Here is a 21,367-nt window from a genome sequence, read left to right as displayed (position 1 = left end):
TAATATTGTTATTTTTATATTTCTTTTTTCTGACGCAATGTTTATATGAAAAGCCACAGTGGTCCCGCAGGGATTTTATGACAGTCCATCACTTTCTCTGCTATGGATGTTCTAACGAGTCATGCAGTTTGCCAATTCCTCGACGATCTAAAGTTAGCGTGTACGGTGAGCCAAGTGTAACCTAACGAGATCTAGGAAATAATAAGGAAAAACAAACCGCGCGCGTGCGCGCACGCGAAAGAAGGAAGGGTTCAAGAGAGAGGAAGCAAGAAAGAAGAAAATAAAAGAGAGAGAGAGAGAGAGAATGTGAAAAAAGTACAATATAATTATAATGAAGAAAAGATTTAATGACGGAAATTGGAAAGTAAAAAGAATAGGAGGTGCAAAAGCAAGCTTCGGAATATGAACCAATTATGCATTACTTATTCTACAACATCAAGGATGCAAAAATCATCCATAAATTAATCAGATTTAATTAATAATAACAATCTATTATAATAAGCATCTAATGTCTGTCTGTCTGACCGCGAACTACTCATTCATTAATGGACCGATTTTCTTTAAACCGGTGCCAAAATTTTTCTAATTTTTCGGGGATGCATGGGCAACGATGGGTTTAAATTTTTTTTTATAAAGTTTTTTTTTGTAAAAATCGGTCCATTAATGAAAAATTTAATCGTTGCCATCCCCGAAAAATTAGAAAAATGTTGGTACCGAACTGTATGATGTACTTCCGTGCGTAGCGCGGGCTTAAAAGCTATAGTAATTAATAATAGTTGTATTAAATCGAACATAATATATTGCGCATGGTTAGGTATTGTGTATGGTAACAAATGCAAAATTGTAAATACAAATGTCTCAACGTATCGTTCACGGAATTATCCTGTATTTATTTTTGAATACATACAAGTTTTACTCCAGAAATTAAAATTTTATTTCGCATATATTTCTCTATCGAAATAGGTTGCTTAAAGTTACTTAATGAATAAGTACACATTTCTAATTAAATTTCTAGTATTTTTGATTGCCATTAAATATATTTTTAATATATTTTATCGAATCGTCAACTTGTAAAAAACTAGAACATACACTTAATTAATCAATGCCCACGAGCAATTCGATCGACTACAAGAGTGATTCGTTAAACTAAATAAATTATTGTCAATTGCATGCTCTCATTATCCATCGATCTATCGTTCTATGTCTATGATATAAAAATCCATGTATTCTCACTTATCGTTTATAGTCCACGTGCAGATAACTATAGTTTGAGGAACATTAATGATAGAAATATAATTTTACATTAAATTCTAGCCATTGTGCGATATGTGTATATTATTACTTGAGTTTCCAATCGTATTTACATATTCCGATAAAAGTTCAAAAATAAAACAATTACTTATGAACTGTTTAATATATTTTACGGATACGTATATACATATATAATTGCTTGTATCACATGCACAAGAAATATATTTTATAGAGTAATAAATAAATATTTAGTTTTCTTGTATTTAATAAAATTAATCATATTAGCGTACACACATATTATGTACAAATAAAAACTATAATTTATAAGTAATTGCTTTGTCTTTCGACTTTTATCGATAAATAAACATATAAATATATATATATTATAACATAATATTATATTATATATACATATACATTCCTAGAACGTTATATCCCAGATAGCACAGTGATGTCAAATGACGTATTAATTCCGTCATAATGCCGTCTCTAACGTCATTAAGACGGCATTATGACGGAATTAATACGTCATTTGACGTCACTGTGCTATCTGGGATTATATCTCATTACATTGAGAGAAGAGACATTACATATCTCATGCAATTTCTTCCCCTCGTAGCTCACATCAGTGTATTCGATGCGATTTATACGTATTATGTTGACATTGTATAATATCGTCGCTCGTTCCAAAAATATAAAGCAAAAATTAATTTTATGCAAGCCAACAAGAACGTGATACATTCTCTTCTTCATTATTGTATGGCACAAAAAAGTTAGAAACGACGAATATTGTTCTGTTAAACGCTAACGTATTCTTTATTTAATTGTCACATATCAATCTGTCGCGTTCGGATTTGTGTAAGAGAATCCGCGGAAAACACCTTGATCCATCGAAGTCAAGATCTGCTCGGGCACTGGCGTGAGCCTCGGACGTTCGGTCGTGAATGCCGTGTCGAAGTATTTCGTGTCCAAAGTGTGGTCGAGCGCGGGCTTAAACGGTGGTTCCAATTGTCTCTTCTCCAATCGATCCCAGGGCAAATGCTGCGGAATCGGAATGCTATTTGACTGCTAAATCGCACACGATACATTTCTCTGCCATCTAAAAAAATCGTAACAAATTGTACCTGAAAGAAAGCATGTACAGCGATTTCGTGAGCAGGTAGCCGCTTTCCAGAATCCTTCTCCAACAAACAGATGAGTATATCGGTAGCCTCTTGACTCAGATACCGAGGTATGAATGGCCGTTCGTTGCAAATGCTCCAAAACAGTTCATCCTCATCGCATCCAGAAAACGGCGATTGACCAGTCACCATCTCGTAGAGTAGAACGCCATACGACCACCAATCCACAGCTTGATTGTACTTGAGTCCTTTTATTATCTGCAAACGGGAGTTATTAAATAATTTTGTCCATTGAATAATTAATAATAAATGTAAACAGAGGAAAAATAGAGAAATAAATTTGAAGAGAATGATACCTCTGGCGCCATGTAATCTGGCGTGCCACAGAACGTATCAGCTGTTCTATCCAGGAAGATCTGAAGTTTGCACATGCCGAAGTCCGCGATTCTAATGTGGCCGTCAAAGTCGAGTAGCACGTTGTCAAGTTTGAGGTCTCGGTAAACGATACCCTTCTTGTGCAAAAAGTTCAATCCGGACCAAATCTCGGCGGCGTAAAAACGCGCGTGCGCCTCGGGGAATCGGCCGGACTTCTGTATGTGAAACATTAGATCACCCCCGTTCAGGTATTCCATAACAAAGAAGAGATGCGAGTCGGTTTGGAAAGTGCAAAACAGATGACAGAGATAGGGATGCCTCGTCGCCAGCGTGAGGACCTTTCTCTCGATCAACGTGCACTCGACATCGTCGTCCTCGAGCACGACGTCTTTCTTCAAACATTTCACCGCGTACACGGATTCCGTGCCGCGTAACTCTGCCAGCAACACCTTACCGAAGCTGCCTTTACCCAAGACCTGCGAAACGGAATAAGAATTCAAAATATAGTATTCCAGTTTATAAACGTTTAACGGAAATGTAACTCTCTGTAATATCTCTTGCTTGGTGGTTGCGTAATTATAAAGCAAAATTATTTAATATAATCAGTATTTGCCTTAGATGATTTTAAAATCATCAAATTGTATCATCAATTGTAAGATGAAGATAAGATGAAAATCCGTAAATTCATCTTAGATGAGATAAAGATGATTTTGCTTTTAATTAATCTAGATAAAAGATGAAATAATTATTGCGATTTATGTAGAAAATTTTTTAGATAATTTTGTGTTTATGAGACTATTCAGAAAAAATTATAAAAGGAATTTTTCAAATTTTTATTTCCCAAAATTAAAGTTTTTTGTATGTTTTGTCTGATAAACGGTTTCAAAGGGGTACACTCTTATTTACTGTGCTGAAGACGTTCTACTCTGGCACCGACGATGGCAGGGATGTATTATATTTAAGAAAAATATTTTTTACATTTGGAAAATTCAAAAGAGATTGGATTCCTTCACTGTTGGAAAATTTTTGTAGGTTTGTTAAAAAAGGTCCTTGTTAAAATTTTTGTGTAAAATAATCAACACATACATGTGTAGATTTAACATACATGCCTGCTATGTTAATTGAACTTAACAAATTTAAAATGTAAAATTATTAAAATAATTTAAAGAATATGTTAAAGTAACACAATTTGAACGTATTTATTAAATGTGTTAAAATTTACAGAAAAAGAGTGTTTTACTCTATAACAGAAGTGGGAATAAAAATTTACAGAAAAAGAGTGTTGATTTTATCTTACAATCTTAACTTCAACATAAAAGTTATGTTAATTAACCTCAAAATTACGATCAGAATTACATTTCTTTTCTATTGAAATATTTTAACATAGTATCGGTGTTTAACACATCCATATTATGTTAAATTAATTAATACAAAAATTTGAGTGGACCGTTTGGGACATGCGATTTATGTTATATTTTTTAACACAAATTTTCCAACAGTGTTCGACTTAAATTCCAAATACGAAAGTGCTTTGATGTTACCACTAATAATTGTTTGATTATTGTTCTCTTTTTTCCATTATTGAGGAAGAAATGTTCTTCTCCGCTACTAGAAGTTAATCTGTTTTCGAATGACTTTTTTGCAGTATAAATAATCTACTTCTTTCAAAAATAGGTCTTTATATACAACTTTATACATATAACGTTCTGGAATCCAATTTAATTTAAACGGCGGTAAAGAAATAGCAGGAAGAATGAAAATCCTACCATCTTAGATAATTTTTAGATAAGATGACATAATTTTTCATCTAAGATAAAGGTGAATACACTTTGTATTGTTTTTATATAGATAAGATAAAGATAATCCCATATTTTTTTTATCTCTGGATGATTATCTAAATAATTTTATTTAGATACTGGCAAACACTGATTATAATCTGTATCAATATATATATATAATTATTATTATAATATCATAAAGCAAAATTATTTATCTTTCTTTTCTCTCAACATGTTCGAATCATCTTTTTTTTCTCATATAATTTATTTAATCGATTTTTGCTTATAATATCAAAATAAGTTACCTTATAATATAAAAATAATATCTCAAAATAAGTTAATTCTTTTCATATGTCATCATTGTTTACATTTTACGTCATTATTACCATTTTTGTTCGATATAGATTGATAAAACATGTTGATAAAAAAATATTTTCATTGTATTAATTATAAATACACACAATTCAATGAGAGAGCATGTATCATATACATATTTCCAACAAAAAAAAGCTTTATTGATAATTAATCAAGATTTAATTTACTGTTCATTAATCTACCTATAAAATGCAAGAAGAATCTTTAATACATTTTATCAATTTATATTGTGAAATATGCATTGCAGCGTGGAAAGAAATTAATTCATTCTTTATGTGATGCAAAACGTTGGTTTTACATAATTTCTTTTAACTTGTGACGTCATAATTCAATATAGTTGCAATGAAATAGAAACCTTAAAACTACATTGTCACTATTACGCGTGCTCGATTAGATTTAAAATAACATGTAATTGAATTTAGATGAATGCTCCAAGTTTATAAACCGAGCGGTAAGTCTCGTCACGCGCATCTGGACGTTAAAAATAATGCGTTGCGCATGTGCTAATTCTGGTAATCTATATTTACATAGCTATTCCGTACAAATTCTGCTTCAAGTATCCTCGCGCGCAAATAAATCCTTGATAATGCACGGCCGTTTCTCCGTGAAAGCAAGGCGAAATATGTTCCTTGGCCATTACGCTCTTTCATCGATAGTAAACATGGAAATTGGACATTGGTCCTCTCATCCGCTGGAAGATTTCCTCGTGGAAAGCAACGCGTGAGTCAACCGGTTCACGTGATGTAAATACACGTGATTCAGATTAATTCTAGTCCAACTTCAAGCCAAGTTGCACTCGGCGAATTTTTCGGATCTATGTTCGCTAATAAGGATCAGATAAATACTTACGGAATTGATATCAATTACTCCGAATGTTCGTGAATGCTAAATGAGTGTTTAGAGATAATCATTAATATATTAACCAAAAGTTTACGCGAATTTATCTTTCGTATAATTCAGAATTTTCAGAATTTTTCAGAAATTAATAAAAATAATTGTTGCTCTTGTCGACAAAGGTTTTTGTACGTACGAGATGCATAAAATTTTCACAAGAATATATTGTGGGAATGTTTCTCTGAAGATATGCCAAGTTCAACATGTAGAAGCAGAATAAACACTATTTTTATTAATGTATAATATATTGCATGCAAAGAATTGCCGAGTGAAGCCCCCCCCCCCTCTCTCTCTCTCTCTCTCTCTCTCTCTCTCTCTCTCTCTCTCTCTCTCTCTCTCTCTCTCTCTCTCTCTCTCTCTCTCTCTCTCTCTCTCTCTCCCTCTCCCCTCTCCTTTCCTCTCTCCCCCTCCTTCCTTCTTCCCTCCCTCACCCGTTCTCTCCCCACCTCTCCCTCTTTCTTCCCTTGCCCCTCTACCTTCCTCCCTTCATCTCTCTCCTTCTCTTATCCCTGTCCTTCCATATCTGTACACCTTCTCACATCTTCTTTTTCCTTTCCCCTCTCTCCCTCCCACCTTCCTTCCCTTTTTCTCCTCTTGTCTTCTTCTCCCTCTCTTTTTCTCCCTAGTTCTTTCCTTTCCTCCTCAGTTTTGCTTCCTTTTTCTTTACCCTATCCTCTTTTCTCGTCTTTTTCTTACATGCTAGAAAGAAATTCTTAACGATCGTTAAATTAAAATTTGCAAAAGATGTTACTTTAATCCGTCGGGTGAAGCTCTATAAGCTACAACAAATTTTTTTGTCATTCTCATTTATTTGCTAGTTTTATAGAAAGTCGATCTAAATATTCGAAGCGTAATGGCAATTATTACTGGAATGCGAAATTGCTTCAATCGTGGCATCTCCTTTGTGAGGTATATGCGAATAGGTACGAGGTAGGCGCACACGATTATATGCACACAAAGTACATAATGTAGTCTAGGAATAGTCGGTTAATTTTTGGAACTGGCTGAATAGATGCGCATGACGCGCATCGCGAAGGATCGCGACAAACCAAAAGTCACACCAATGCACAAAAAGTATATGTATAATTAATAAAGTCAAACATTCGCATTTGAATGGCACGTGTAGATTTTATCTACAGTAATATGGAATTATAGACGTGTTTCTCATCTTTCTTTTTAAGGGAAGTATCGACAGGATTTTCGACTTGTACTTACTTTGAGAAAATTAAAATCCGTCACGGTGTATTTCTTGAATCTGGGCAGATTCGTCGCCGGCGGCGTTATCCGACCACTCGGAAAATGATCCGAGGAATCCGAATTCCGACTCTGATTATCCGATGATTGTGAAGGTGCTAAGTAAATAATAATCAGTGAATCAACTATCCTTACAAGTAACTGATATACACAGAAGTAAATATTAAACACGTGTCGTTAGAATATGTTTGTTAAAATATAAGCATATATTTTTTTTCTTCGTTTCATGCAACTTGCTGGACAGACAGGAATAATTTGATTTCAGTTTCTCGATTCAGTTTCAACGAATGTGAGAATATGGATGAATATATCATGAACGATCTGCGCGCGCCTGTTGTGTATGTATGTGTTATATAATTTGCATATATACAGGGTATCTGATAATAGGTATAACACCGCTCGTGAGAAGCTAGAGTCAAACCAAATAGAAACGTCCTTTACTATTTTGTGATTTTCTGAATAAATTTAATGAAACTGCTCTCTGTACCTACCCGCGAGTAGTGTTAGATCTATTATTATTTTCACACACTCTATATAAAATATCCAAGTATTTTTCTTGCGAGCGTCAAGAAAATTTCTTGTGATTATATTTGATCATTTACTAATTCGTTTCTTTACCATTACCATGTAACAACTAATCATACAACAATTTGGCAAGGGACTTTTTTTAAGAATAACTTTGACAACTGGCGGGCATTACCTGCCTAATTCGTATCCGTTTCATGAAATCAGGCGAAGAACGAACGAATATCCGAAAAATATTATGTATCACTTTAACAGAGCTATGTTTATCGCGAAAATGTTGCAGTTGAATAATTAACAGCGCGAGAGGTATTCAGATCGTTACTCACTTCTCTTCAGAGCTTGCAATGCTTCGGCGACTAGCTTCTGATTCAATCCACATAGGTTCCCTGTCAGTTTTTCGCATTTCTTGTGGCAAGCCATGTCACAATCTACAGGAATTTAGTTTTATCGAAAACTAATCAAAAGATATTTATGCTTATAATTCGCTAAATATTAAACGCAATATTTTTATTATTTGATCTTGAACCGGCGTAAACGAAAGATTTGATTTTTACTATACTACGTGCTATTAGAATATAATAGTCTAATATAATATTATATCATTGTAACTCTTATATGATACCATCAGTGGTGGAAGCAGAATGGCGGCGATACTTACAAAAGTGTTTAATGAAAAAATCAAGTTTTACATGAAATCTAACACAAATTAACTGTTACTCTTGTCGGTACAAGATATCTATAAAATACGCTGACAAAGTTTGACCAAACATCTTAAAAATACCCCATATATTGTAACGCCCTCCTACATGAACAGAGTTAGATATAAATGTCATTGACATTACGGCAACGACCTTACGTCATTTTAATAGCACTAATAGTGTGCGCGGGCGTCGCGCTGACTATCGCGCACCTATCGCTTCCACCATTTCCCGAACGTCAACACGTGATACTGTTAAAACAAGACTCGCCGCGAAGGGATGACGTAAAGAACGAGTTTTCACGAGCTTGAAAATGTTCCGGCGTGTTGAACGAAAAGACCTCAACTCAATCCTCTGGGTTTACAATACACACCTATAGTGCATAAGTTTTGGTACGAATATTTTCGACAAGCATCTTCGACAAAATTCCTCTTTTACAAGATGTAGTTTTTATGTCCATTGCGTATCATTCGTCAATTTAAAAATCAACATACATACGTGAAAGTAATTCCGCACATGTAGTCGTTGAAATGCGGGCAAATGTTAATATTACTAACAGGAATTAAAATGCTATCCATGCGGGGACACTTGTGCAAATATCTCTGCGACGAGACTAATAACTATATACAACTCAGCTAGGTTCTGTCTAATTCCGTAACACATACGCCTACATACAAAATTATTGCCAGGAAATGCGAGGATTGTTAACAAATACTTGAAGCATTCAAACATAACGTAAACTAAATTAATATTATCATCACATTAGTATGAATTAGTATTAGCATTTTCCAGATATTCTTTTAATATTTTGCTAAAGCAGATGAAAAAATATTTTTAACGGTAAATAGATAAAAATGGCATAATAAATTATTCTTTTACGCAGCAACTTTGGCGATGCAACTTAACAATTGCTTTCAATTGTGGTTTCACACTAAAGAAGAATGCAAAAAATCCTAGAGCGTTTTAATGTCCGAATTATATTATAAATTCAATATTAAAAAATCCCACATGTTTCTTATGAAAAAGTGACCCGCCGGTCAAATTGAAATCAAAATCAAATCCATTCTAAGATATGTTGTAGTTTTTATGATTTTGAACAAATGTTCATACACTTCATACGCACGCGAGCGCGCACAGAACTCAATATTCACAAATACGCGCGCATGTATACCCATTACAAATAAAAAAGGCATCAGGTTATCTGAAAAGAATATGGCAGACACTCATTGTCAGATTCTATAGAATTCGATTGGATGCACTCAGTGCACACTGGTGCATATTAAAGCCGTTATACACTGATTTAACTTCTAATCTTTAAAGTAAAATGCAAATATCTCGACTGATAAAATGCCTAATATATATTTTACCAAATAGCACAATAAAGAGTATTGAAGATTTTCGTGATTTAATCCGTTTATATTAAACATAAACTTTACGTTTATTTGTGACAACTTTAATGTGCACCAGTGCGCACTGAGTGCATGCAATCGAATTTGCTATAGACTTCAGAGCTCCACATTTTTTATCCTTTGATTTTCTGTGGTTGTGGACAATGGAGATATTTGTTCAGAGTCATAAAAATTATAATAAACCTCGTGGTCCAAAACGGAGCAATTTGACCGAGATTATTTTTCCGTGAGAAACGGCGGAGTTCTTTAACCTGACTTAACTTTTGTTAAGTTGTTAACTATGCATAATGTACATTGAATTAATGAGAATATTAATTAATTAAGCAAATTTTGATCTGCACCCCACTTCCAAATGTTTACGTCCCACTCTATCTCTTTTCGGTAACTCGGAAATGATTAACCAACGTTTAGTTTTGATTCAGTTTTTATCATTTCCGGTGTTTCGAACTATATTTCAAAAAGCATCCTCATGTCACATCGTCAAAGTATTAGACTCTTAAAAAAAAAAAAAAAATATTTGGAAGCTGGATGTGTTCGACGACAAAACTTTGACGCGCAAGCAATCGCAAAAAGTAAGTACTCGAGATTCTCGGTGAACCGTCGAATCCAGAATCGTTGCTCCTCGTCGAATTAATTCTCTTGTGTTCGGAATCGTCGTTCGGTTCGACGCGGGTCGAGCCATTCTCGTCCGTACTCCCCGTCGTGGCGGTGCTCGTCGTACTTCCAGTGCTGTCGCTACTAATGGACGGTGTGCGCGAATGATGCCGTCTTCTCTTGATCTTTGCCCTTCTGACTTTGGAGAGATCTCGCGGCGTAGCCGTGAGCAATGCGGATGGCGTCGTGTAGAACATCCTTATAAGGTCGAGCGGGCGTTGCAAGGGTGTATTCTTCGGACTGGACTTGGGAGACGTTTTCGGCGAAGGTTTTGCTAGATGCTGCTTCTCGGGGACGAGTTTGGCAGTAAGCGTATTCTGTTGACTCGCCGTCGTTGGTAATTCATTGCCACGAGTCTCCTTCGGTCCCCGCTCACTCTTTTCCGATGGTGTTTTTTTGGTCGGTGCTTTCTTCTTTTTAATCGCACGCTTCGTCTTGGAGGTTTGCGGACTGATACTAGGACTGGCGGCCACGCTGGTCTCCTCTGACGCGACCGGAGTTTCCACATCGTCAGTGTTTGTCAAATCGTCCTGATTACTCCATCTCGAGATCTTTCTAATTAAAGAGGGATCGGGCGACAGCTCGTTTGTTGGAGTGCTGGGATCCTCGAGTTCCTCATCGACCTTCCGACTGTCGGACTCTTCGGACAACTTAGGTGCTTCAACTATCTTTATTACCGGTATGGCAACTTCGATTGGAGTAGTCACGGAAATTGCTGTATCGGAATCATTCCGCTTCAACGAAGCTTTCTTTACGGTCGAGTTTGTGTCCTTAGTGTCATTTGCTATCGAGAGATTTCTCTTCTTTTTTGGCGGTACTTTCGGCACTTTTTTCTCGACTTCCGCTTTCGCTTTCGCAGGTTTCGCGATTTCCGCTTCTTTCATTTTTAAAGATTCCGAAAGTTTTCTTTCTTTCTCCTCTTCGACAACTACGTTACTGGATCCGACTGTCAAATTTTCGAGCTCCACGATGCTCATTTTAATGTCGATCTCATTTTCCTTTCCATTAGCTTTCGAATTTATCGAGTTCATTTTTTCCTCGACTTTGGAAATTGGAGAAGAAATTGTTGCCTCGCGAAAAGTAAATCCATTCGGTTGCTTCGATCTCGCCACTTCAGGACTACCCGGTGCTTTGATCTCGCTCCAAAAATCAATGGACTCGGTAGAGGCACTCCTCGATAATACTTGGTTTTTGTCATGAAGGTCGCAACTTACGTCGAGCTTCATTGGCTTCTTTTCTGTTACTTTACTCAGAGATTTTATCGGCTCTGACGTCTTCTTAACGGATATGTCCTTGTCCGTGGCTTTTTCATCAATGGATACAGACTGTTGGAAAACCTTGGGGATTTTATTCAACGAGCGATCATTCATCAATTTCGAAGAGTCAACAGAAATGCTTTTCTTCAAAACTGTCGTTTTGTCATTGGCGTCGTTGCGAAAAAATGATTTGCCATCTTCGATTTTCATTGTTTTAAATGCGCCTAAATCCTTTCCAATCTTTGTTGAGTTCACAACACTGCTTTCGTTCGCATCTTTTTTTAAGAGGGTCTCCGCTTTGAAGCAAAACTTAGAATCTGCGCTGTTAAGCTTCGGCACCTTGCTCTTAGGACTGGGTAAATCTCTCGAGAAATCCTTTCCTACATCAATACGATTAATTTTTTTAATCGTATCAGTCTTTAATAGTTCTGCTTCTTTTGATGCTGTTTCTTCGGTGACGATTACCTTCGCTTCGGTCTTCGATGAATCAATTGTTTTTAAGAGATTTCCGTCAGTCTTTTTCGCGTTGTCTCTCAATGTTTTTGTCAGATCGACATTTTTTGCTGGCTTAACATCCGTCGCTAATTTCGCCTCCTCATATTCATTGCTACGCACTTTGTCGTTTGTTTCCTTGGGCAAGGTCGTTTCTTTCGCTTCCAACTTGACTGCGTCATCGTGTCGAATCGCGTCGGCTCTAAAAGTTGGTTTATCCGCGTCTACGCCACTGGTTCTCTTCGAGGCATTGAAAGAGGAAACTTGCGCCAAGTTCGATGTTTTGTTCACCTTCTTTTCCGACAACGCGGTATCCCCAACGACGGCCTGATCACTTTTCGATGAGTCCGCCAGATACTCTGCGGTCTCTCGTAACGAAAGCTTTGGCGCTTCTACGGCATTATTTCTATCCGTATTAATTTTAGACAGTTTTGGCAGACGACAGGTCGCGCTATTTGTCGTGAGTGTCGCACCGCTGGCTCCGTTTTTACCAACATTGTCGCTAGCTTCGGTCTCGACAACGCTTCGCTTCATCGTGTCCTCGTCCTCGTGCGACAACGCCGAGATCTTTGGCCTGTTCTCTTCCGCTACGAGCTTATCCTTTCCAACGGAAATAACAGAATTTTCGATGGCGAAAATCTCCGGCGTTTTGATAGTCGAATCGGCTTCTAGGCGATCAGATGCCTTCTCTGTAGCATCGAACGCATTGTGAGCCTTTTGACTTTCGTCATTCTTTGTATCCGAGATGAAAATATCTTCAGATATTCCTCGAGGATATTCCATTTGTGAGTCATTTTTCAATGCGTTCGTCGAAACAAAAGCTGAAATGTTCGATTGTATGGGATTTGCTGCTATCTCGGCTTTCTTCGCTGAGTCTCCAATAACGATTTCTTGCATATCATTCTTTGTTGCTGAGACGGGATCTCGTTTATCCCACGAGTCATCATTCGATATGGAATGAATGTCTTTCCTTACCAAGGATTCCGCCTTCTTAGATTTATACACTATTTTCTTTAACGTTTTAATGTCCTTATTAATATCACTTGCCGTTTGAATCTTGCAATTCGGCTCCGTCGAATCTTTATCTGTTAAACATTTTAACGCATTGCTTCCAAGAATATTATTTTTGACGTCAACAAGGCCGCCATTCGTCAATTGATCTTCATCGACTTTCACATTGAGTTTATTGACTTCGTCCAGTTTTTCGTTAAGTTTGTCCGTAGGCTTTCTCATTGTCAAATACACGCTATTTCTGGACGGATCCTTTACGTAAGGTTTTCGCACCGCTAACACGACTTGTGTTTCCGCTTCGTCCGTATCGTTCGAGGAAACGTCCGTCCTATTCCCAGTTTCGAATCTCCTGGGAACGGAGACCTTTTCCTTGAACTGCTCGACCGTCGATTTGCGCTTCTCATTCTCAGAACTCGTATTCACCAAAATTGTCGAGAAATCCCCTGCGCTATTACAGGCCTCGATCTTGTACATCTGAGGTCTTGACTCATCATCCTCTATAATCTGCGAATCAGTGGAAATTTCGCTAGAGGTGCTCGATTGCCTGTTATCTATTTTATCAGTCGGCGACAGTTTGTCGGCAGACGATCGTTTTTTCTTTTTCATTTTCTTCATGGCTTTCCTCATCCTTGCCGCGGCCGCTTCCTCTTCCTCCTGAGTCATCGTGTCGGAATCGACGTTGTTCGCGTAATAGGAGCGCTCGATGATCGGCCCTCTCGCTGTCGTGCCCTTTCTGAATACTAAAGTACCTTGACGCGCCTCGTTTTCAATCTGCGCCTGCTCCTCAGCCACGAGACTATCCAGGACCTTCGCCTGCACTTGCGCGTACGCAGCCTCCCGTTGTATTTGCTCAGGATCGAGCTGCAAATCGGCGGAAGACCTGCGCCGCGTGAATCTGCGGGTGATTCGCTTCTGCACAGCTTCTCGCTCTTGAGGATCTTCCAAACGATCTAAATTGATCTGATGATACAGACGTATTCCCTGTTGGCTCCCGTCGCCGCCGTCAGACTTCTTGTCCTTAATGAGGAATTTTTCCATTAGAAGTTCGCCCATCGACTTCTCATGTCTCTCGTAGTGCTCGCGTAATGCCGGATTGTCTTTCAGGGCCTGCGATCTGATCTTGATAGTCGGCCGATCGCGGCGTAGCCGATTTCTAGGAGGGTTCCCATTGTGCGAAAGTATTCTCGGCGACGAGACATCGATGTCCGCTGTGTCGATCACTCGTCTCGCCGATCTCACCGAGATCGGCGAGAAACGATGCAGATGGCTGAGCGGGGATTCCGAAATCGTTGACAGATGCGGTGAGAAACGCGACAGCGAAGTGTGAAAAGGCGTCGTTCTGTGCGAAACATCATAATCTCATTTGAAATTGGTAGCCGTAATCTACATTTGCATACGTAATTTGACTTCCATTTTGGCGGATATTTTTCTCGTGGATCGTTCAACGTGTTTCTTACACAAATAGTACAGGCGTTTAGATTAAGCCATGTATATGAAACCGATCGTTAGAAGCTCGAGCTAAATTAGTCTAATATGACTGGCCTAGATTGCCTTTGTCCTTGTGCATTTTTTTTTAACAGTTATCAGCATAAAAAATACGTGAGTTTGTTGCACAATTTTACAAGACAATTTTACTTTACCTGTATTTTAAGAGCACAAAACAAATCTTACGTAAGCAATGTAGCATATAGAACATAGAATATAACAAAATCCTAAACACGTCTCATCTGGTAACATCATGGGATATGCATTGCGATATGTTCGTATTAATTGACAAGCCCTTCGATCGGCTATTACATATTACATTGCCTCACTTCATTGCCAAATGCTTATTTTTGCTCCTTGTTACGTTGCAGAACGGAAACATTTCACGAACACTTGTTAGACACACATGTGGAAAGTAAACGTGGCCAGTTTGATGAAGACATTTGATCGATCGACGCGTAAATGGATACTATTTTATAATCACGCCTGGAAAATTCTTTCAATTGTATGAAATTGAAAAAAGATATTTTATCTGTATATATTTTATTGTCTTTATTCTTATCACGTATGGCAGACAAAAAAATTAAAAATAAATATATATATCCCATTTTTTTAAGATAGTACTCGCACAAAAAAGAAAAATGTTGCTGCAAAGATGTATTATTTTCAAGATACTGAAATACGAATAAAAACGATATATTTTGATGGAAATGCAGTTATATTTTCTTCTCTCATCTACTCTCATGTAAAATTGTTTTAAAAAATGGAGCACACAAATATTGTTTTATATAGACACATTTTTAAAATATATCTCTGACACCTGATAACAATTGAATGGAATCCAATTCGGAAATATTTAAAATATAGATATTTCCAGTATTTTACAACAAACGGATATATGCGCGATTTATATAGGTTTATCACTAAACTTGTCGATTATGAATTTAACATTCGTTATTTCCTATGATGTCACAATCAGATTAGTTTATAATTAATTCCCAAATTCATCGTTATTGCTATCACGCAATGATAAATGATCTAGCAAATCGTACAAGTCGCGAACGCGTTTGTCTCGCCAAGAATAAAAGACAAGAAATTTTCACCAATTATAACGCGCTGTCCGCTCGCGTTATGTATTTTACAACAATGTATGATATATTTTTAACAACTTTTTTGAAAACTGTAAAAATTTAAATCAAAGTCAATACCGATAATAATCAATATCGACTCTCAGGTTTTTTTATTGGTCACGATTTGAATTTTTAATCTACAGACAATTATTGTCAATTATTGTCTATTTAACTGATTTTCTCAAAATATTTTAGAGTTTTAGACGCAACATGTACACCTTGGCGACCTTGAGAAAGATTTCCACCGTTAAATGTCCGTCCAAAAAAAAAGAACAAATTGTATCCTAATAGGAATAAGATACGAAAGAAACTTCAACTTCCTGGCTAAACTAAATATCGGATACAATTAAACGATGATGTTTTTGGTTCGCATTGGATTAAAATTGCTCTATTCTTACCGTGCCGTGCCCGTCATTAGCGAGCTGTGATTAGCGTATGCTCCCGCACCGTAATAGTATGGGACATCGTTATAGTACGGCATTTTCTTTTACACCTTTATTCTCTGTTTACACCAAATAACAATAGTTCGACGACAATAACGAACGATTGAGCTCGCGAGGAACGATCGGCGCGCGTTGGTCGAGGGGACGACTGAACCGAACTGCGTTGTGCTCTTAGCAGCAGTTAAACGGCGGATAAACGCGGCAGCTCCGGCTCTCAGGTGTGCGAAAAGCGAAGCCGTTCTCACGGTTCAGAGAGCCAAGACCAACTGAGTTTAAGCCGGCGACCCGGTGTAATAATAGAATTCTAGTATATGAGGCTTCCAAGCACCTAATACTACCCGACTCTAATAACCCGCTCGCACACGGCCGGCTATTATGGCTGGTAGTTGCAACGGCGAGAGGAATGCGGAACAATAAGCTATCCGCATCCTCTTCAGCGTCGTTGCGTTTAATAATACTCATTCATGCTAACGAGATCATTAGGGATTTTCATTAAGGGAAGATGACGTGCGCACGAACGAAAGAAACGAAGAAATTGATTGTGAATTGTTAGGAACGAGTTTTAATTACGTTTTATTTATTTGTATATGTAATCAATTACGTCAAGTACAGGAATTACATTTATTCAAGAGAAAAGTATTGAAATCCTCATAATTAATATAACGGAAAAAAGTTTTGACTAAACTTACCATTTTAAAGAAAAAATATGATACATACACTACCGTTCAAAAGTTTGAAAGCACTACTTTTTTAAGAAAAACAAAACAGTGGTGCTACTTCCAAAGAAAAATGTCATATGAGAAACTTTATTATCTGTTTTAACTATTCAAGACAGTATTATTTGTTTCTAATCATTTTCCAAGGAAGTCTTTTATTTAAAGAATTTTGTTCTGTTATGAAGAAAGAACAAGTTTCTATGGTTCGAATAAAATATAATAAATATGAAAATAACAATTATTATATTTTTCTTAAACTTAAATAATGAAAACTTGTTCTTTCTTCATAACAGAACAGTATAGTAGGTATAGCATGTTCACTGGGTAAAATTCTTTACATTAAAAAAATAGTGCTTCCAAACTTTTGAACGATAGTATATGTAACAAATCATTTATAGCATACAATTTTTATTAATATTGAAAATTATCGATGTTTTTATAAATGGAATTATAATATTTTCTTTCTACATAATTCTCTCTCTCTCTCTCTCTCTCTCTCTCTCTCTCTCTCTCTCTCTCTCTCTCTCTCTCTCTCTCTCCTCTCTCTCTCTCTCTCTCTCTCCCCCCCCTCTCCCTTCCTCTCTCCCCGTCCACCTCCCTCTTCTCTTTCTCGCTTTCTTTTTCTATTTCTCCGTTCCTCTTTTTCTCTTTTTTCGATGATCTTACTTTCTATTAGCACACAGTGATGAGCTAAATCTCGATTGATGTAGAAAGAAAATACATAACTGCATTTTTAAAAAATGCAACTATTTTTATTGCATATTATTCTTATTTACTTTTTTATCATATATGTAATTGATTATGTAGATGAATTATATAATATGTATATATAGATATATGAATATGAATATTTATTATAAAATAAATAAAATATATTAAACAATTCACAAATAATTTTCTTTGTTTCTTAACTTTCATCAACATGCACACATCACGTTTCTAACATATTATTTAAATAATTTTTTCAGAAAATATTTTTTCAGAAAAATAATGACAAGCACTATTTTTCTGAAAAATCTATCGTATCTATATGCACATGTGACAGGCACTATCGCGTAATAAAGATTTTTCCGATATATGTTAATTACTTTTTTTAGTAATACAATTTGTGTAGTAAAAAAGAATCTGAGAAGGAGAATCGTCGCTCATCTTCTGTTTGTTTCTAATTAATATACTATTACAATATAATTCTAATAAATATCACGATGTCAATAAGTAAGGAAATTATAACTGAAACGATAATTTATGGATATATATTTCGCTTCTTACTTCAATTAGATCATATTATGTTATTTACAACTTCAATATAGTATCTGATTGATATATTATATTCGGTAGAACAATTAATAAAATAGTTCTTGCTTGCGGTTCAAGATATAATTGGTAATGCGAATACATGTTCAGTAGAACAAATTAATAATAGTCCTTGCTTGCAGTTCAAGATGTAAGTGGTATTTAAAGCTTACTGTAAGATTTAAAGATACTGTGAGATTTATGTAAAAAAAAAAAGAAAAACGTAAAATGCGCGGAATACATACGTGTGCAAGGATAAAGCAGATAGAGAGAGAGAGAGTATGCGTAAGCAAAGTGTAATAATGTATGTCATGCAATTTTATTACTTTCACGTATGTATGTTAAATGCTAATTAAACGTTATGCTCGCGTATATCACATGTTGAATCAGTTGTGACCGGTACACAAATAGAATAACTTAAACCTATCAAGATGCATAAAAGTCTTTTTTAATTGTGCCATTTAGGTTGTTAAAATCTGTCCCGAACGACATTCTTACCGTCGCATCTTAAACCTTGTCGGAACAATCCGTACAGCATCGAGCCGCAATGATCACAGAAGGTCGGTGACATGAACGTGTAAGTGCGAAATCTGTGGGGAACGTCTATCTTGAAACGTTCTCTCAAATACTGTAACGAAATAAATATTTAATAATTCAGATAACAAAACGAATGGGCAAAATCGCCGTTATCATATCGAATTGCCTAGTAATAGTTACATCACTTAAATATTCATATGGTACACTTATAGAGTGTGAATTAAAATAATATCAATGAAAATTTATAAGTTCAATTTTTATTATAAGCTTAATTTACTTTTAACTTCTAATCGTAAACACCGATACTTACTATTGTATTTTCTGATTCTCTTCCACTCTCGGGGCATTTAGTTAACAATTTGTCGTGGCATTTCTTGTGCACTGCCGTTTGACATGCTATAACGGAAAAAGAACCTCTTACAAATCTTGTTAAATTAGTAAACTTTGCGGTAACGTGCAAAAGAGTAATAAATATAAAGAGCAAAAATAATGTAAAAACTAAATGCTTTACCTTGGCACTGATATCCCTGTTTTCCAAAGCCCCTAGAATAAAAAATAAATGATTAAGGAACGTTCACTCGTCGATGAAAAATACATATCTGATTAAAATTGTAGAAATTCTAAAACTATGGGATAAAAGTCGAAATATTAATGAAAAGAGAGAACGCAAGATATATCTAAAGTATTACCATAAAAAGTCTTTACAAAACGCGCAGAATGTCGGTTGCCGAAAAAACTTGGCCACAAGTTTGTGGCCCCGCACGATGTGCACTTTGTTATGTTTAACAGCACCCCTTCTTCTTGTTATCGCGCGCCCAACGTTGTTCTCCCGCGACGGCGAAGACGTCGACATCGTCGGCTCTGTAAGATCTCTCCGTGGGACTCTGGTTCTATAAATGTACGTTTTACCCTGCGTCGAAGTCGTTGGCGGTAATTCCGTGGGATTCAGCGACGGCACTCTTGTCCTAAAATCATTCGATCGTCAGGACATTTCTCCGTACATGCACGTTTCGTATAATAAAGAACTTTTAACAATACATAAGATATATTGTTAAAAGCTACATCAAGTTAATTGATGTAAATAAATTATTTTTTACATTTATGTCGCTGCAGAGAAAAATTATTTTTTTGCAAGCTTAAAAAGGTATTCCGCATTATCCGACCTATTCCATGTTACCCTTCCAAAATCAACCCTCGAAAAAATTCATATAACATTAAACTTACTATAGATAAACGAAATTTGTTAGGAACATGTCATAAACAAATACTTGACATTACAACTCAGTACAAACTGAGTTCATTATCTTTAATAGTTTTCAAGTTATCTTAAAAAAGATTTAGACGTTTAGAGTATTCGACAATACCCGTCCCTTTCTCTACTGCTTTTACTTTTTGAAATAATCATTAGAGAGTTTGAAAATACGGCAACAGATTTGAACCTACTTGTAAAATACTTAATCTCATTGCTACTTTTTATCCTTGTTTTTCTTTTTTCATCGTATCGTGCACAGTATTTAACGTAAACCTTTACCCACCGAATAGCTCACCTGTACGTGTATCCTTCGGCTCCGACGCTGCGCGCCGGTGGATTTCGATGATCCACGGAGGATTTTCTCCCGGAAATGCTCGATCCACTACCACCACCGGCGTTTCTCCTCTTCGCATGCGAGCCACCAGTGAACATCATTTTCCAAAACTTCACCGACCACCCAACGATTTAACTTTATCTTATTATCCTTCGCATCGATAATAATACTATCATCACGTTTGAATTCACTATTTATGATTCATAATTTGTATTCGCGCATAATCGTACGGGCGTCCCATGCATGCTCTCTGTACGTTTGACTTTCAATCTGCGGTCCATGTCGGATATAACATATTCTATTTCTTATCGGTCTCTTCTTCTTTCATCATATACACATCTTCAATATCATATATAACAATAAAAAGTATAATATTTTAATGACATCATAATAAAAGTCGTCTATAATAGAATTTGTAAACTGCAATTGAAAATTCTTTTAATAACAATTATAGGGTAACTCGGGGGAATATGCCACACTTAACAGAAATTTGATTTTTTTCTATTTTTCTTTCTCTTTGAAGTATCTTTGCATACTCCTTTTTCCTTCTTTTATCTGTCATTTGTACATGATTTTAATAAAATATTTTGATTGCTTACTATTAAAAAGAAAGAAATACAAAAGTGTTGCAAAATGGCATATTACCCAATCATGTGGGTAATATGCCATACAGTATAAAATAATATACTACTAACTTCAAAAGTTACTTTATTCATAAAAACAGTACAAATCTTAGTCTTTAAAATAAGTCAGTACAAATAGTTTTTAACATAAAAAATAAAATTTTAAAATAAAATTGTAATATTAAAATTATTGTAATATTGGATTGCAACAATTAAAATTAAAATGAAAAATAAATCTTAAAAACTTTAAAACATTTTAAACCTTAAAAATTTTTAAATCTTATAAACCTTGAAATCTTAAAACTTTGAAAATTGTATAACTGTCAGCTACACGTTTTTCAACTACATTTTTTTCTTTTTAGTCTTCCTCGTATACATTCGAGGCATTATTGTTTAAAACATGTGTTTTAAAATGTGTAAAAATTGTGTTTTTATTACTTTCCTTGAATTTCAATAATATT

The 21,367-nt window shown here is 35.8% G+C and overlaps 1 protein-coding gene across 2 annotated transcripts; it reads right to left on the bottom strand.

Moving 5' to 3' along the window:
* Nucleotides 1–864: 864 nt before the first annotated feature.
* Nucleotides 865–16,447, bottom strand: LOC139781614 (uncharacterized). Of its 2 annotated transcripts, XM_071720457.1 has the most exons (7): nucleotides 16,107–16,447; nucleotides 10,261–14,432; nucleotides 7,900–8,001; nucleotides 7,010–7,146; nucleotides 2,729–3,223; nucleotides 2,376–2,630; nucleotides 865–2,292 (listed from the first exon to the last, which is right to left on the bottom strand). In XM_071720457.1, the coding sequence occupies exons 1-7, from the start codon at nucleotides 16,187–16,189 to the stop codon at nucleotides 2,086–2,088; spliced, it is 5,451 nt and encodes a 1,816-aa protein (XP_071576558.1). In that variant the 5' UTR covers nucleotides 16,190–16,447; the 3' UTR covers nucleotides 865–2,085. The 2 variants fall into 2 exon arrangements, with proteins under 2 accessions (XP_071576558.1, XP_071576559.1); XM_071720458.1 differs by lacking the exon at nucleotides 7,900–8,001 and having other exon boundaries at nucleotides 16,107–16,446.
* Between the last annotated feature and the right edge of the window lie 4,920 nt (nucleotides 16,448–21,367).

Source organism: Temnothorax nylanderi, unplaced genomic scaffold (assembly GCF_030848795.1).
Source record: "Temnothorax nylanderi isolate EJ_2023f unplaced genomic scaffold, tnyl_v1.0 TNYL_tig0348_pilon, whole genome shotgun sequence".
Classification (NCBI taxonomy): Eukaryota; Metazoa; Arthropoda; class Insecta; order Hymenoptera; family Formicidae; genus Temnothorax; species Temnothorax nylanderi.
This window is presented reverse-complemented; position numbering and strand designations above follow the sequence as displayed.